General features: G+C 47.3%; 4 protein-coding genes and 1 non-coding gene across 5 annotated transcripts; 4 read left to right on the forward strand and 1 right to left on the reverse strand.

Annotated features, from left to right (window-relative positions):
• Positions 1–4096: 4096 nt before the first annotated feature.
• On the reverse strand, positions 4097–4177 carry PHYSODRAFT_t1422. The gene has a single exon. It is a non-coding gene; the product is annotated as a tRNA-Ser (tRNA).
• A 995-nt stretch (positions 4178–5172) lies between these two features.
• Positions 5173–5433, forward strand: PHYSODRAFT_521521 (hypothetical protein; the record flags this gene model as incomplete). The annotated part of the gene is made up of 1 exon (XM_009536859.1): positions 5173–5433. A coding segment is annotated over one exon (261 nt), but the record flags the coding sequence as incomplete, so codon positions are not given.
• A 117-nt stretch (positions 5434–5550) lies between these two features.
• PHYSODRAFT_378740 (hypothetical protein) lies at positions 5551–5751 on the forward strand (the record flags this gene model as incomplete). Its single annotated transcript, XM_009536860.1, has 1 exon — positions 5551–5751. A coding segment is annotated over one exon (201 nt), but the record flags the coding sequence as incomplete, so codon positions are not given.
• A 6848-nt stretch (positions 5752–12599) lies between these two features.
• Positions 12600–13097, forward strand: PHYSODRAFT_523629 (hypothetical protein; the record flags this gene model as incomplete). Its single annotated transcript, XM_009536861.1, has 1 exon — positions 12600–13097. One exon carries the CDS (start codon positions 12600–12602, stop codon positions 13095–13097), a length of 498 nt encoding a protein of 165 aa, XP_009535156.1.
• Positions 13098–13237: 140 nt separating this feature from the next.
• PHYSODRAFT_382865 (hypothetical protein) lies at positions 13238–13486 on the forward strand (the record flags this gene model as incomplete). The annotated part of the gene is made up of 1 exon (XM_009536862.1): positions 13238–13486. A coding segment is annotated over one exon (249 nt), but the record flags the coding sequence as incomplete, so codon positions are not given.
• Positions 13487–16692: the final 3206 nt, after the last annotated feature.

A 16692-nucleotide genomic window follows, 5' to 3' on the forward strand; every position in this document is an offset into this window, starting at 1 on the left:
TATACAGGGGGACCAAGGTAAAACCTCGGTAGGTAGACTAATACACTCAGGGACACAAATATATACCGAACGATACTCTAATACCGTTCCTGCCTCTCTGGCCACGCCAACTCTTGGTGCTGCCAAGGAAACTCTCGGTCAATGCACGATAAGCTCCCCGACAGGCATCCACACGCAGCCGAGCGTGTCCAGGCACTACAATAAGCTAGCTACACTTACCGAAGTCGGACTTGACCCTTGTTAGCTTTGGGGGAAGACTGTCTTTTTATTACTGAGTTTGTGAGGCTCTGGGAGCCTCGTTCTGGTCATCCTTTGACTAGTCCAATGTCTCTATACAAATATGAAGTGTGAACGATCGCAACGGGGCGATCCCGGACACATCAAATGACGACCGCGGCCACACTAATAAGTGCGGTCGAAGTACGCAACTAAATGCATCTGTACCTAAAAGTGGGTACCACGAAGCCTCTTGTATTAGGACCCGACGAGGCTCCGGCCACTATCTGTCACTTCAACGATAATCATGTCATCCGCCGGTCAAAAGCCGTCGTCTTCGTCTCTCGCTTGACCGCTCTTGATTGCCCTCGACTGTGGTTGATTCTCGGGACGGCGGGGCAATCACGTCGAAAATCTTCAATTTCCGATACCACAACAAAGAATAACAACTCTAGTACAGGAGAAAACATCACAGCAGCAGTAAAGGGTAACTCAAATCGGGGTATGAACATCGGCAACTTTATCCTTAACCGCCCGGGCAGGTAAGACTAATTTTGAACTTGAAGTTGTCAGACTATTTATGAATTCTAAAATTGAGCTACCACAATAAATAGGCTGACTCAGACTATTAACGAACTCAAACTATTTTTGAACTCAGACTAATTACCGTGAACACTGTACCGGAGCATTTCATGCCCCAAAATGGTTGCTGGAACGCGACCATCGGGTATAGCGGAGTTCAGTCACTTGTTTAATCACGTTGCTAGCTAAGAGTCGTACTAGAATTGTTTGATTAGATCAAAAAGTGGCTTCGAAGCCGTTGTCAATGGGATTGTCAAACGAATTCGCCGTAATTAACAGTGGCCGACAGCATCGAGGACCCAAAAATGACCTCACCCAAATTATACATATTTGAAATCAGCGTGCAAAACCTGAAAAAAGTAAGACTCAATTGCAGCTGTGCGATACGTAGAACACATAAAAACCTCATAGAAAGAAATTCCAATATAATACTGAGCTCAGTATGTAATCACGATTAACCGTCGCCACTAATATTATTATCGTATAGGATTTGACACCTTATAAAAATATGAGGTGCCAATCCAATGCGCTGATTGGCTGAAAAACTTGTATGGTTTAGGTCAATTCTTTTTAGGACGATTTTGATCCGTCCTTTTCTCGTTGTTTTATGCTGTGTTTAGCATAGATGCAGTTTACCGAGGTGAAGCGACTGGTCCTATTTTTATCAAAATTGACCAAATATTGATGAAGTTACGAAGTTATGGGTCCTCGGTGCTGTCGACCACTGTAAACACTTGAGCGGATAACCTCAATGCAGACGTGGTGTGGCGTACACAAATTGACCGGGATGATGACCCCAACGTCTAGTCCACTGTTTACCTTGGCGCTGCAACGTCAACCAGCAGCACTCACAATGCCCCTACACTGATGGGGCCTGGCAATATGTACGGTACTGTCATGCAATACAAGGGGAAGTGAAGTGAGCGGAGAGGGGCCACTCAGCCGACTGTATTGAGCATTTGTGCACGTGTCTGTGAGCCAAAAATGTTATACACGAGCTGTGGTTTTTTGTCGTGCGCTAATTTATATGATCGCACCAACAACAGTTACTAAGCCCGAAGGCTCTGTGGCATTGGAAAGTGCGCCAGCCCTTGAGTCGAGTTCAATCAAGGGTAATCAAGGAGCGGTCAAGCGAGAGACGGAGATGGCTGGTTTTGATTGGCTGGTGAAATTATACTCGGTAGAGTAGCAGATAGTGGCCGGGGCCTCGTCGGGTCTTAACACAACCCTGGTACCCACTTGTAGGGCTGTTCTTAAGTTCCCGCTCCCAGCTTCCGCGAGAAAATTGAGATATGTGATTGGCTTAGAGCACCCGACTTTAGGACTCGTGTTCTCCCGCTCCCGCATTTTTTTCGCGTTGTTGGGAGTTGGGAAATTAGCCGTAGCACCTTCATTTCTTCACAAGGAGCACCAAATTTGCATGACTTCGTTCTGCTATGTCTGCCCTATCTAAATATGTATTCTTTTTCGTTCTATTACGTCGTCGTTGTGGAGAACGAGAAGTTTTAAAATGTCATCTCACGGACGAGTTTGGTCGAAAAGGGAGCGGCAACTTAAGAACGGCCCTTAGGTACAGATGCATTTAGTTGCATCCCACTTGGCGACTTGGCCTAGAATTTGACTGCAGTCGTCAGCGCTTGGTCATCAGTAAGTGCACAGCTCTCCACCGCTATAGAAGCGTTAACTCCTCAGAACATTCGGACAATTGTGCACTGCATATATCTACTTTATGGCACAATTGTCCCCCACCCTCCCCTGCGGGAAATAACGACATTTTGCTCGAAGAGTACACTACGTGATCACTTCCCGGTGAAGCCGAAGGGGTGTCCACGATGATTCGCCAAGGAACAGTGTGCTGGCATGTTTTGTATACCGCTTCTGTAGAGACAGTACATTGACTTCGGCTTTTCTTGTCGGATTGGAAAACCCTTCCAATGAATGCTATTGCAGCTTGTTCAGTAGTGTGCTGGCTGTGTTAGGAAATGCTACCCCTTTGGATAGTTTCAGAAAAAAGCGTGTTTCACAACATTAGATTATTTCACATAGATTTCACTGTGGTTCGTTCCGTCAAATCCAAGCTGAATACAGATGATCAACGCAGTGGCCGGACAGCAAGGAATACGGCGGGGAAGTGTCCCTCTCGTATAAGCTGGTCATTTTCCGCATACCTTGGCTTAAAAAGGCCAAAAACAAGCATATTCGTCAGCGGCAATGCAGCTGTCCAGTTTGCCCTTGATCGTCAGAAACGCTGCAGCATCGAGGTCGGAACCTCGCCATACGTATCCTTCACGTTGACCACGAGCTCGTACAGTGTGCTTGCGTCTTGAGCTGCTGGCGAGTCTGGATGGCGTTGAAGATGGAGACGTTGAGAACGCTCAGGTTGGGGCTGTTCGGGGGTTATAAGCGTAGCTCCACGTTACAGCCGCTCGCATACACTGCATCCTACAGTGCAACGTCGTCAGGTACATAGGTACATTGTGAGTATGTGTGTGTGTGGGGGGGAGGCTCCGGACAGCGTAATCTTGATCACCGGTAGCCCCGCTGCATTGACATGTCGCGGTGCGTGCTTTGTTGACTGGCTGCCCCTTTGGTATCAGTGTGCCTGCCGATTTGTAGCGACCGCTACGTTGAGCTGGTCCATGGTTCAAAGGGACCACAGACCAAGCTTGTCGTCGAAAAACTCGCCCGTTCCTGGGACCCAACGAGGTCTGGCAACTGCAGCCTTCGGAATGTGCCTCTTACTACTACGGATGCGACCGGTGAGCGTGTGCTCATCAGGCAATCGCCTCTTCACGGTGGTCATGTAGAACAGTTCATGGATAATATATCCCATGTCGTCGAAAAGCATGGTTGATGGGTCAATGTGCTGCGCACGAAACTCCATGCGCTGAAGCTTGTTGATGTCGGTCAGGAGCGGCTTGACGATGCTCGTACCGATGCGGAGATCGCGAATCTTCGGCTCTCGGAAGAGCGTCGTCAAGGAGAGGTCGCACGCCGTCGCCGTGCGGTAGTGTGTTGCGGCGCTGGGGATACATAGCTGGCAGCCGAGCCTGCAGTCCACCAGGATTGGCCTTCTTCTGTTGTGCTTGCGAGGCGGATACGCGAACACACTAGTGGTCTTGAAGTGCTCAGTTGCGTGGCGAAGCGGCTCCGCGACATTTGCAGGTCGCGGGATTTCTCTTGTACACCGCTCCCTAACTGCCGGCTAATGGAGGAGGTATTCTAATTTCCGTAAAATTGCTGCTTCTCACCTTGGGTACCCGTCGGTGGGCCAAGTTCACGAACCTTTTCAAAAAATCGACAGCTGTGAGGTTTGAACTCACGCGGGTTACCCCAATGGATTTCAAGTCCATCGCCTTAACCACTCGGCCAAGCTGTCACACATTGACGTATATATGATTATATATTTTTTAATTATATACCACTTAATGCACTCAAGCTACTTACCAATTGGGCCGGGTACTCAAATAACTGCTTGGCAAAGCCGCAAGGGCTCGAAATAGATACTTTGGTTATTCATGATATAACTTTTTCCTACGAAGCAGCGATTTCTGTCAGGGCTGTTGAAGAAGGCTGATTACCGCATAATTGTAGTTCTAAGCGTCGCTTAGTTCTAAAGGTCACTAACTATTTGACCAATGACACTCGTTGAAAACAACATATGATTTTTATAGCCAGCTCCTATTTTTAAGTTATGGGTCTGCTAAATCGCCAGTTCGGAAGAGACGCGAAGCAGTTCACATGACTCGGTCCTGCATCAATGGAAGAGGTAGAAAGTGACGAACGTACGAGCGAGTCCCGGTCGATTATTCACACAAGCGCAAGGTAATTAACTACATTGAGAAAGGTAACGACCTCGATGGGACCATTGCTTTCTTCTATGGAGACGTGGCAGACAAACGACTGCGCGCCAAAAAGAAGCAGATAAACAAGTGGCTGAAGCAAGCGGGTCATATTTGCGCCGTGTGCAAAAGCGGCCGTGCGAGCCATCTCAACGTCCGTGAACTAGTTCAAGGCACCGTTCTTCCGGCCGCGGCTGAAACCGAACTGGTTATGTGAGTAAATACCCTTCGGAAGGACGGTGCACCTGTTTCTCGGCTCATGCTAGAACTCCAAGCGAAGGAAATCGCAGCGGACTGCGCATTAGGTGACAAATTTGGGGCTTCGGATACCTGGTGCAAGTTTTTTCTACGTCGGCACAAACTGTCACTTCGGACGCGAACCCGTCAAGGCCAGACTACGCCAGACGAAGCGCAATAAGCCCTGCAAGCATTCCGTGCACTCGTTCGCACAACGATCGTTGAAAACCGCTGTGTAAATGTGTATAACGCCGATCAGACAGGTAACAAAGGTTTTGTATGAATTGTTTTCGTTATGCTTACTGACGATATTGTAGCTGTTTTTTTCGAGTTATTGCCGAAGCAGACAATAACGACTCGCGGCGTCAAGACAGTCTGGGTGAAATGCGCCAGCAAGGACAAAACAAGAGCCACTGCGATGCTACTTGCCGACTGGGAAGGAAATAAGACCCCTCCTTTTTTGTTGTTTAAAAGCACACCTGCCAAGACAGATCCGAAAAAGGAAGCCAACAAAAATCTGCGAAATGGATTCGGTGTCACCGTGTGGAAAGAAGTTCGCGCGCTGCGAGAGGAGAATGAGTGCCAGATATACGGTAACAAGGCCGCGTGGTGGAACCATGAATTGTCCCTGAAGTTTCTGGAGTACAATTTCGCTGGTCGAGAAAACCCAGATGAGAACGTCCTTCTACTCTGGGATGATTTTGGTGGCCATTGGACGGCCGATAGCCTGGAGTATGCAGCCTCTCTGAGCGTCATCTTGCTGAAAGTGCCACCGAAGTACACATACGCCTGCCAACCGGCAGACGTATCCTGGAACAAACCGTTTAAAACGGCTTTGCGAAAGCGTTGGGTCGACAGACTTCGAGACGAACTCGTCAAATATCGCGCAGATGAAAAGCGAAGGGAGCAAAAACGAGAAGAGCTGGGGCAAAAGATCATGGTGGCTAGAAAGGAGCTCATTCAGGTGGAGGCGGATGAAGAAGTAGCCCGGCTGAGAGAAGAGTATAAAGAGGAGCCGTTTAAACTCACGGCTCCCAACCGAGTGGACATCACACAAAGGTTTGTGTCGTGCTGGAATGACCTGACTACTTAAACGATCATCGGTGGCTTCGCCCGAGTTGGCATCTTGAACGATACTCGCTCTTGCACCGATGGGCTTAAAAGTGATGAAATCGAGAACGGCATTGTCGAGGAGTTAGAGAAACGCCGTCTAGCCGGTGATGAAGTTTGCTCGGACGACGACATTTCAGATGGTAGTAGTAGCGACAGCGAAGTACGAGTAGGTAGTAGCTAAACTCGATCTGAAATTCATGATATTGCATCTAAACCCGATGATATTGTATCTAAAACCGAGGATATTACATCCAAAAACGATGATATCCAAAAACGTGATAATAACGATCAGAAGAATTCATACTAAAAACACGGAATAAAATTTAGTCTTCGGATTACTAAAATTGGATTCGAACATGTGTGATTATTGGAAGGATGTGCAACCAGTGCAGGTCGGGTGACCCTTAGGACTACGATTATACGGTAGTTGGATGACTGTTTTCATTTTAGCGAAACAGAGTATTTCAATTGAACATGGTCTTACAAAACCTGATGGTACAATCACAATCACAGCCCAACTGTCGTCGTATTGGAGCTCTTTACGTTCAGTATAGCAATGCAGGCCGTCGTAAGGCATTATTTGCATGATTATTACGGATTCATCCTAGCGAGAGTAATAACTCGATTTAATGTGTTTTATTGTGATCGGCACCCCGAATGTCTAATCGGATAGTAAATTGATCGAGGTTTTTCTGGCTAATTTAGACTTCAAAGTCTTATTTATTTTGTATTTTTGACTGATCTCCTAATTAGATTCGCCACCTCTATTTTAGACTAGAAATAATCATAGCGAATAGCAAGCAGGACCATCTGCTTAACCCGATTCGCAACAGATTTGTTTGTAAGTAAGGCGGAATGTCACCGTGGAAGTCGACATCCCGAGCTATTTGGTCTAAATAATTATAGCTCTGTAGGTGCCGATGTAAGCCATCAGCTTTGTAGCGTCCAATATGGAAGATGCCAAAGCATTTAGAGATAGTGCACTAGACTCGGCCGAAGTTTTATTGACATGGACGACTCAAAAGTCCGGGTTATATTGGCCCAAAGGCGTATCGGTAGCTCTTATCCGCCGACGCTAAATTAGACAGAGTCGAGTCTCGCCAGCTTATCCAAGCATGATTACACGTTCCTATTTGCTAACCATTTTCGCTTTGTAGCTAGTTTTATACCCTTATGTACGGGTATTCAAATCCGATTAATATAAATATGTTAGCTAAAAAGGCGTGGACATTCCAGTCGCGTTTCCCAATTTATGTGCGGTTATGTTTGCCCGGCGCATGTGTTAATTAGGAATAATCTGGTTGAAAACTATAAGTCCGTGTACGAGTTGAAATAGCATAGTTCGAGCTGTTTCGCTACAACCAACCATTTCGAGTGATCTGTTTTTACAGCTCCAGGCGAAATAGCAACTTCGTGGATAAAAGCTCTACCATGAATTTCAAAAGTACATGTAGCGATTTCGAGATACTTGCTAAAAATGAGGCATAAAACCTCAAAATGCCCAAAGGAGTTATTTTGTGCACTAAATGCGCATGATACAGCTATTGTGGGTTCTACTCAAAATTTCCGAACCGGCCGACTGCAATCGCCCGAGCCAAATCGCTCCCCAATCGCCCCGGCCACTTGGATTGTCTATTGGAACTCGATTAAGTACGATTAACATATGGCATTCTTGTTTGGAGCGGTTTCAATCTGTACTTGGATTTGTATTGGTCGATTTTCGAAATCGGTCCGATTTGGACATTTTCAACGGAATTGACAATATTAGTGTGCCATCTTGACCACGGCCTAAATAAATACTGAGGTGCGCTCTGAGCTTATTTTTGGTTGCTTGAGTGAGTGAGTTGAGAGTAAGGAGAGTTGGGTGATTCTGTTATTGAGAGGTGACGTGAGCGAAACAGTGAGGGATATTTTGTTTGAGTAAGTGAGTATATAAGTAAGTACGTTATTGAGTGAGAAAATGGGTGGGAGTATAAGCGGAAAACGACAGGAGGTGAGAGTGGGTGGGTGAATGGGTAGGCTTGAAAGAGTGAGTGAATGATGATTGAGTAACGTAAATGCCAGCCCGCTATCGCCTCTCATGATTTTGTGGTCACCACTAGACCTCTACCAATCCGGGAATAGTCAAGTTTCCCCGATTTTCAGAATATTTGGACTCATTTGAAGTGTAAAATATGGGATTCACTGCCCGCCGAGCTATTGTTTGTCTTCTACGAATCTAGAGTGCCACTGTTTGCAATGCAGGACACCTTCAAGGGCTACATCTGTTTAGCGACGTCCGCCGGTCCGTTTTCTCGCATTCAATAAGTGAGAAGTCGGACTCCACCGTGGCGTTGTTGGGGAATACGGTAGCTATACCTCCGCCGAAAAGCGCCAGTTTCGTGAACCTCGATGCAGCTTCTTCAAGCTGCCACATCTCGTGGAAGCTGGCTAGGCGGTGATCGAAGCCCTCAATCGCTGCGTGAATCGAATTGTTGCTGGTGCTCGTGCATATTTTCATCTACACCTGTGCATTTCACGTAGAAAAAGAACAGCACGTCTTTTTCTACGTGAAATGCACAGGTGTAGGTGAAAATATGCACAAAGAACGAGTAGTAATTGCAGAGAATGGTGGATTAGACTGATTATTTGATTGCTAACAGGAACCGCTCTCCCCATCATGCGTATGAGACAGTGCTACCCCTACTATGCCCCGGGTACTCTGATCAGATTAGACAGGATATAATACATGATTGTGCATAGTGGCTCGAAATGCAAGATGAATCTCGTCCGATATACCAGGGTATGTAAAAGAAGAGGTAAGCTGGAAAGAATGAGCACCGTAGACACTATATTTTGCTATGTAAGGGTTATATTGCGCATGTAAGTACTTATATGCACCCCTCAGAGAGAATGCAGCCTGGTGAGGTGGCCCAATCCAATAAAACCGAGCAGGACGTGCGCTTTAATAATGCTAAGACGCCATTAGCCCGCGGTTGGGAAGACGTGTCACTTGATTGCTAGCTAGGTACAGCAGGTTTTTTGTTTTCAAGGCATGCATAACCTGGTATGTTGGGATGCAATCATAGGATACTTCCAGCATAAACCCGCCCTTGTGTTTGATTTTTGTTCACCATCAATAAAAAGTACACTGCAAGTTGTAGTATATACACCCTGTTGAAATTTAGCTACCCATCCGAGGGCGTCTTAGACAACATGTGCGTCTGTCTGTGTCATTCAGTTTCCCGCAGGTTATAGAAATGTGTCGTACTTACGGAAGGCAATAGTTAGATCAAATACGCATACTTTTAACATGTAGTATACAGCTTTAACATGGTGTATATTGATCAAAGCCAGGGACCGAAAACCCCCGCGAGTGCGGGGGGGGGGGGGGTTAAACTCCTGGCTAATCTTGTTATCATCTTCCTCGCCAACGTATAGAAGAAGCCGGTCGTGGTGGCCTTCAATCGTTGCTGCGAGCTCCATCATCGTGCTCGTAACAAGTTATTTGGACGTCACCAGTGGCACATACCTATTCGTTTGCGTCAGAGTGTGAATTTGAGCCAGCACCAAGACGGTGTTCGTTTGCGCTGCCCCCAGTGATTTCAGGCTTGTGCGAACTCACAAGTCCAGATTGGTCACGCAAGTTATCGCAGCAGCGTGCGAAATTGCAAAGCTCCCGTTGATCTCATAGTATCACATACGAATTAAGCATGTTGTATAAGCTACAACTGTAATATGTTGATTATAGCTTATTGCCGTTTGCAGATATTTTGGCCAACGCATGCTTATTATCTCGTTAATAATCTCGATTTTAGTCTAGCAAGCTCTTAATTGAGACCTAGGTCTGATTTATATATCTCGCCAGTACAGGTCTAAGATGCAAGGTTGGGGTCTGTTTTACACTTTGCTACGACTTGGAAACGCAGAAATGCCATTCTAGACGGGCCAAACCGAGTTTCTAGGCCTTAAAGCGGCCCCCACCAAAGCATAAAGCTAAATCACCCCTCGCCTATCTCGTGTCCACTCATATTAAGAGACAGGCGTGGTCTATTTTAGAGGTCTATTTTAGAGGGCAAAGTATTTGCAAGCGGCAATATTTGTCGGGTATCATAATTGTTCTGATTAAACAAAAATATGTAAGTCGCTTCATATGATTAGTTGATGTAGGTGCATATTTTATGCGAGTGCAGACGAATTGCGGTGCACTAGTGGTTCCCAAATATTGCACCTTTTTCAGTAATCGACATTTCTATTTTCCGCCAAAATAAAAAATCTAGATTTGGCGGTCTTTTCGAAATTGTTGTAGTTTTTTTAACAAGGGGCTCGTGACTGAGCTGAAGGTTTCCTGGTAGGTCCGTCCTGACAAGGATTTTGCGCCAAAAGATTTAAGAATGCACTAGTATAACTATCATCGAGAACGGCGTCTAAAAGAATGACTAGAGCCTTTCGTACACCGACTCACTCTTTAGTTTTCGTGCTGGACATCCAGATCGTGGTACGTATGCTACTCGAGCTGCTGTTGCTACGGGCGGCGGTGCTCCCGTGCCAACGTCACCTCCGACGTCGGCTATGATACCCGGGGCGCTGGAGTACGTGCATAGCTGTGTATAACGTAGACACAAAATGAAGCGAAGTTAGTGCCAATGCTCAATGAACAGTGCTCAGGGACAGAAGTGCATGTACACCGTGATGCATTACAACAAAATGACCAACCCAAACTCAATGCACCATAATCCGGCACAATGAGGAGACTAAAATAAGGCATGCATGGCCAATGGGAGATGGCGAAGGTGCTAAACGAGATATGTCTCGACTTCAACGAGGCAAATGCTCGCAAGCTCAACGTGAATAATTTTGTCTAGTGTTGTTTGTTTTTAGTGAGCAATTTTTGTAGCATGATAGTTCATAGCGCAAAAATAGTTAGCAACCTGACCTACCCGGGTGACCCGTAAACCTTCAGCTGTATTACGAACCCCTTGTTGAAGATTACCAAGCACCCCAGGGGCTGAGCGAGAGTACTGCTCGCGGGAATGAGCACGAATAGCTGAAACCTCGTGAGCGCGCTTGCGGATCTGTAGCTGCTTACATCAAAGATGGGAGAAGCTTTTGCAGCTCTACGCTGTGATTTGATTTTTTTGTATTGTGAAAACCGTTCTTTTGCCTATTTTGGTCGTAAATCGATCGATTAGCACCCTGATTTAGCTGGATCGATTTGTAAATCGATCGCGTCCCTGCGATGCATATGTGAGTGGGTGTGGAGATTACACGATCGATTAATGTGAAACCAGTAGATATAGACGCGTTTGGAGCAGAATGTCCACCTTTTACTGGGTAATCGTGCAGCCTGGCGATGCATATGGATCAAAATCGATTTATACCCTGATTTGTACTCTGATTAATTTGGCAATTGAGATCTAATAAGAGGTTGCTACAGATGGGCGTTTTAGCCGGTTATTACAATAAGACTTAAAATGAGCGCCTAACTGTCAGTTAGACCCTTTCTTTACGCTGGTGGGGGTATCATCAGCCATTGGCTTAGTCGTTAGGTTTCTTAAATGACTGGAATGTACCTCACCGAAAACCAAACTGGTAGGGTATCATCGGCATCTGTAATTACTCTTGCCTAGGATCACAGTCATTATTTTGTTATTGGGCACCCCCGTCGAGCGTAAAGTTGACACAAAATCGAGCCATTTTAGCCTATCAGTTTTTCCTTAATAGAGCTGCTCGTTGGTGTCGTGATTATACGAGGGAGCAGGAGAGCCAAGCTCGCGATTTGAAGTGAGCTGAGTGTTTTTCGCTCGCTCGCGCCCCTGCTCGTGGGATGCTTGCGATTCTAACTGTCTTGGAAATATGCAACACAAAATCCAAAGTACACTAAAATATTGATAAACGTAACTTATCAAACTTTGGTTTTAGTAAATGCACGCCTGAAACTAACCAAATCAACCTCCAGGTTCATAGTTCAAACCAAACCAAAATTACCAGCAAATCGAGCGTTTTGAGTAACTTTAGAATAGTCTGCATGAATATTCAGATCAAAAAGAATGAAGTACTGAGTTGATTATGTCTTGAGTCGTATTCGGGACTGCTTGGTATTGTACTAGCCACCAGGATTGATACACCAGTTTTTCTTGTGGCTATAGCTGAGGATGTAGGGCAGCCACAAGAGTTTCTTTACAGCAAAAGAAGCGTCGTTCCATACGGATAATATATTCTCTACCATTAGGCTAGCTCATTTGGAATTTTGCCATCATGAAGCCAATCTCCACCCCCGAAAAGCAGTGATTCTCCGAACCCACCGCTATTTTCATGCTGAGGCTCAGCAAGAACTCGACGCGCCGTACACTGCGCGTTCACAAGTGTCTTGTCTTTGGTATGACCACCATCGCGTGCGTCCTCGCAGCCGAGAACAAGCTCAAACGCGGGGACACGACAGCGCCGCCCGCTGAGCCACCAGCTCGTCTGAGGGAGACCGTCGAAAAATACAGTAATTTAATCAAGCAAATCCTTACCGACCGAAATATTTCCGGCAAGACCGCCACGGCGCAGCACGTCGCCGACAAGGTACAAGGACTGACAGGTGATGGCGTCTCAGCACGCACTGTTCGGCGTGCGCTACGGACAATGGACTGCTCGTTCAAGGTTGGCGAGCGGCGCGACATCGGCGCCGACAACGTGGCCAACGTGATCTACCGGCGTATCCACCTGGAGCGCAAGCGCACCAACCTCAACAAGCGCACCAGCCTCAACAAGCGCACCAACCTCAACAAGCGCACTGCCATCCGAACTGAAGTCTTCCTAGACGAGTCTTACTGCAATCTCCACCACGTCGCCCAGCGGACGTGGCTTCTACCCAAGATTTGCCGCTCACTCCCATCCGGGAAAGGGCGGCGCTTCTGCATTACCGGCGCCGGCGCCATCACGCAAGTCGGTAAGCTTCGCACACGCGGTGAGTGGGTCAAAGGATCCGTCAAAGTGTGGACCGCTGATAAAGCTGCCATTACGTCCGCGGGTGACTACCACGGCGACTTTACCAGTGAAAAGTTTGAGCGGTGGTTTTGGCAGTTGTGTGAGACGCTGCCCGACGAGTACGGCGAGTGTGACATCATGATGGCATTATGATGGACGGCGCCAAGTATCACAAGCGTGACGCCGACCCCCCCCCCCCCCCTCAAGGGCCCACGTTAAGTGGCTTCTCCGCCAGAGGGGGGGGGGGGGTCGTGGGGGAGAAGAGCGGCCAGACATGCGACGAGACGGTGGAGATTGCTGCAAAATGGGGCTACCAGGTGCTCTTTACACCCCCGTACCATCCCGAGTTGCAGCCCATTGAACAAATCTTGGCTGCAATCAAGAAACCGATCGCCAGAAGCCTGTGCAGCACAATGGCCGAGCTGGAGCCGAAGATCTACCAAGGCATCAACGGCATCACACCGAAAACCTGGGTGAAGATGTACCGCCACATTCAGAACGTGGAGGAGGAGTACCTGGTGGCGGCGGAGCCGGAGAATGAGTCCAACTTCAAGATTGGCGCAGAGGGCGCGAACGAGTAAAATCAGATTCCAAAGTATCGATGCTTCATGAATATTGGATATAACATGTTGCAATCTATCGGTCCGTGGTCACCGAGCCCTATTTAGATCTGAGAAAAATATCGGAGGAGCAAAATCATTCGTCCAAATTGACGAGTCCCTGTTGTTTTCTCGGCTTTTTGTTTGCTTCAACAGCCCTTAACGGTCGAGGATTGATTCAGTTGGAGCAGGGATCGTGCTGATTCCAACGGTATTTTTTAGTACTGTATAACGCCAAATAAAGACTCATGGACGGCTGGCAGAACCTGTGTGTTAATCCAAGTGACCAGTGCTACAATACACATCGTGCTTTCAATATAACGTTCAAGACGTTTAGTGCGACTAGCCTTACTGTTTACACTGTTTACACCAGGGTGGGTGGTATCCTGGCCGAGAAGCAGCGCGAGCGCTCGGTGCACTTGCTGGTCGCCAATACCCGCGATTAGGCGGGGGCGTGTCTGCGCGAGCGAGTGAAATACGAGAAAGAGACAAAGAAAAACGAATTGTGTATTAGCTCCAGAGCAATGATTTTCGTATGTGCGACCCAACGCTGGCGTTATTGCCCGGCACCAGCCATGTCAGCCTGTCGGGGGCGACTCATCCACAGGTTCACTCAGGCCTGTTAGGGATGCGGCTTTTTGCGAAAGATAATCTGTTTGACCAACCAAAAGGCCCGAAGTTCGAACCAACTGAAGTGGCCACGGCGTAACCAAACCAATCTGCAGTCGGTTCAGAATTTGCGTAATCCCAGTAATAAAAAGATGAAAAAACTTTACAAGAAACAGGTAACTAATAACCGACGAAAATATGGTTCAAAAAGGTCGCGGAGTTTTCATTGAGCCTTATTTATTTATGGTTAACTTATCCAAAATAGGAAGGGGGGAGGGGGCATACTTCCTAATTCAAAGCAATAAATTCATTAGTGGATTTTAAGAGTCCTTGTAGCCTGAGCGAAGCCAAGGTATATAGTGATGTTAGGAAGTCGCTGCAGGACTGTCATGCTCCTACTTTTAAAGTAATGCTTAAAAGCAAATAGCGAACAATTTGTACGCTACTGATGCAGCACATCCTCGATTGTGCGGGGTTTAGGATATCAGGAAAATGTACTTGAAGAGAGTCCGACACTGCTCGATTTTAGGGAGGTGCGCATAACACAAAGTGCGCAATTTTCATTTTACTGACAAATATTACACCGTCCTTTATTTCATATTTTACGTTAATAACTATTAGCCCTGCAATTAGAGTATGGTAAAACGGCACACAATATATAAATAGAGTAATAAAATGAATTTGAGTGCGTCACGGAATTCCCAAAATATTGACTGCATAACAGATATACAGACTAGAGCGTGAGAACGAGACGCCTGATATATTCGGATTTACAAGGGAATAATATGTGGCAGACACCACTTTATGTGCTTTACATTGACTGTAATAATTGATTCAAACGGAATAGGCGGGTATTATGTATTAACCGTCTTGTTCTCACGCTCTAGTCTGTAGTCACACCTGAAGCAAACCAAACCAACCAAAGTGAGTTGTCTAACTCCGTTTTGCACTTCCAGTTGCAACGTTACTTGCTAGTAACGTTAGTTAAATAGCACTGTAGTGGGCCTACTTTGGCTCACTACTTTCGCTTACACGTGTGCGCGTGTATGTGAGGAAACGTAGCTTAGTTTAAATTAGAGTTAATTATACTCGGGCCTCCGAGTGTAGATTAATCTAAATAAACGATCAAAATAATGTTTTTGGGTTAAAATGAGAACTGCTATTTTTGTTTTATGTTTCTGACTTCCTCTAAATGTAATATTCTAAGATAGGAATCTGCCAACAGCTGGTTGGCAGAATTCCAATGCTATGCATGTCGCTCATTGGCTAAGAGATGCTGCTCTCAGCCAATAGGAATCCTAAGTCTCTATGGACCACCCGTCGTGGTGGTCGTAAATGTATGTAGCCTTTGGTGTGTCTACACCAAGGTCGAGAAAGTCTTTCGAACCTCTAACAGACGTCGTGTCTGTTAGAGTTACAAGTGACTGTAGCCACTTGTGCGTGTAACCCCGTTACACCATCCCCCCCTCAAGGTTAGACGCGCCGAGTCACGGCACGTCAATCAGGAAATTGACCATTCGTCAATTCTTCACGTTGGGAGAAAGAAAACTCGAGCTCATTCCGCAATGAGCTCGCCGCAGAAGAAGACCGCCGCCGCAACAGAGGGTAACCTCTCTGTTGCTCAGTACCATGAGCGCCAGCAGGCAAAGCGCGACGCGCTCGCTGCAAAGGCCGCGTCGGGGACAACCCAGTCGGAGATTGTCCTCAAAGGTTCCTCTGTAGTCAACGACGCCGTTGACTACGGGAGTGACGACGTAGAGATGGAAGATGGCGAGGCCTCTTCCAACAAGCGCAAGGAGTCTATCGACAGTGATAGTCTCGACCCGCATGCGGGGTCGAGACGCCCTCGTGAAGGAGACGATTCGGACGCTTCAAGCTCGAAGCGGTCGCGCGGCGAGAGCGAAACTCCGCTCTCCGCTGCTGGGGCTTTAAGCTCCCCGCGTGAGGTGGCGTCTTCAATTTCTCCGCGCGCTGCTCAGGCAGCGCGCGATCCGTGGATGCCGTCTGCGTCAGAGATCGCAGACCGTGTGGGCAACACTGTGCCTCCAAATGAAATTCCGCTGTACGTATGCAGCGGGATCCACGATGATGCTGTGGCGGAGGAGCAGCACTTTGATCCGTTAACGAATCAAAGGCGCGATTACTATATCGGACTCTTTCACGAGCTCCGATACTTCTCCAGCAAGAAGACCTCTTCTCGCAGCAAAGTGCCTGAGTGGCAGGCACTTTGTCAAAGTTGGAATGCTTTTGTTGAGAACTTCAACAAGAAGCTGGCTGCTTACTGTGAGCGGGTTAAGCACGCCCGTGAACGCTTCGAGACATTCTCGACGCGCGGGAGGTTGGAGCAGCTCCACAGATCTTCTGTGGACGCTGGTATTTCATGCGCTGTGCCCGAAGGCCAACAGTGCACGTTGTGTCTTCCGGGTGCGGCGCGCTTGAGCGACCGCGACCTAAACGGGTACACGACAATTCGTGTACCTGCGAGTCTCAAGGATCTCCGTGCCAAGTTCTTGGCACGTGAGGAACGCGACGATCGTGGG

This window comes from Phytophthora sojae (genome assembly GCF_000149755.1).
Source record: "Phytophthora sojae unplaced genomic scaffold PHYSOscaffold_9, whole genome shotgun sequence".
In the NCBI taxonomy this organism is placed as follows: domain Eukaryota; phylum Oomycota; class Peronosporomycetes; order Peronosporales; family Peronosporaceae; genus Phytophthora; species Phytophthora sojae.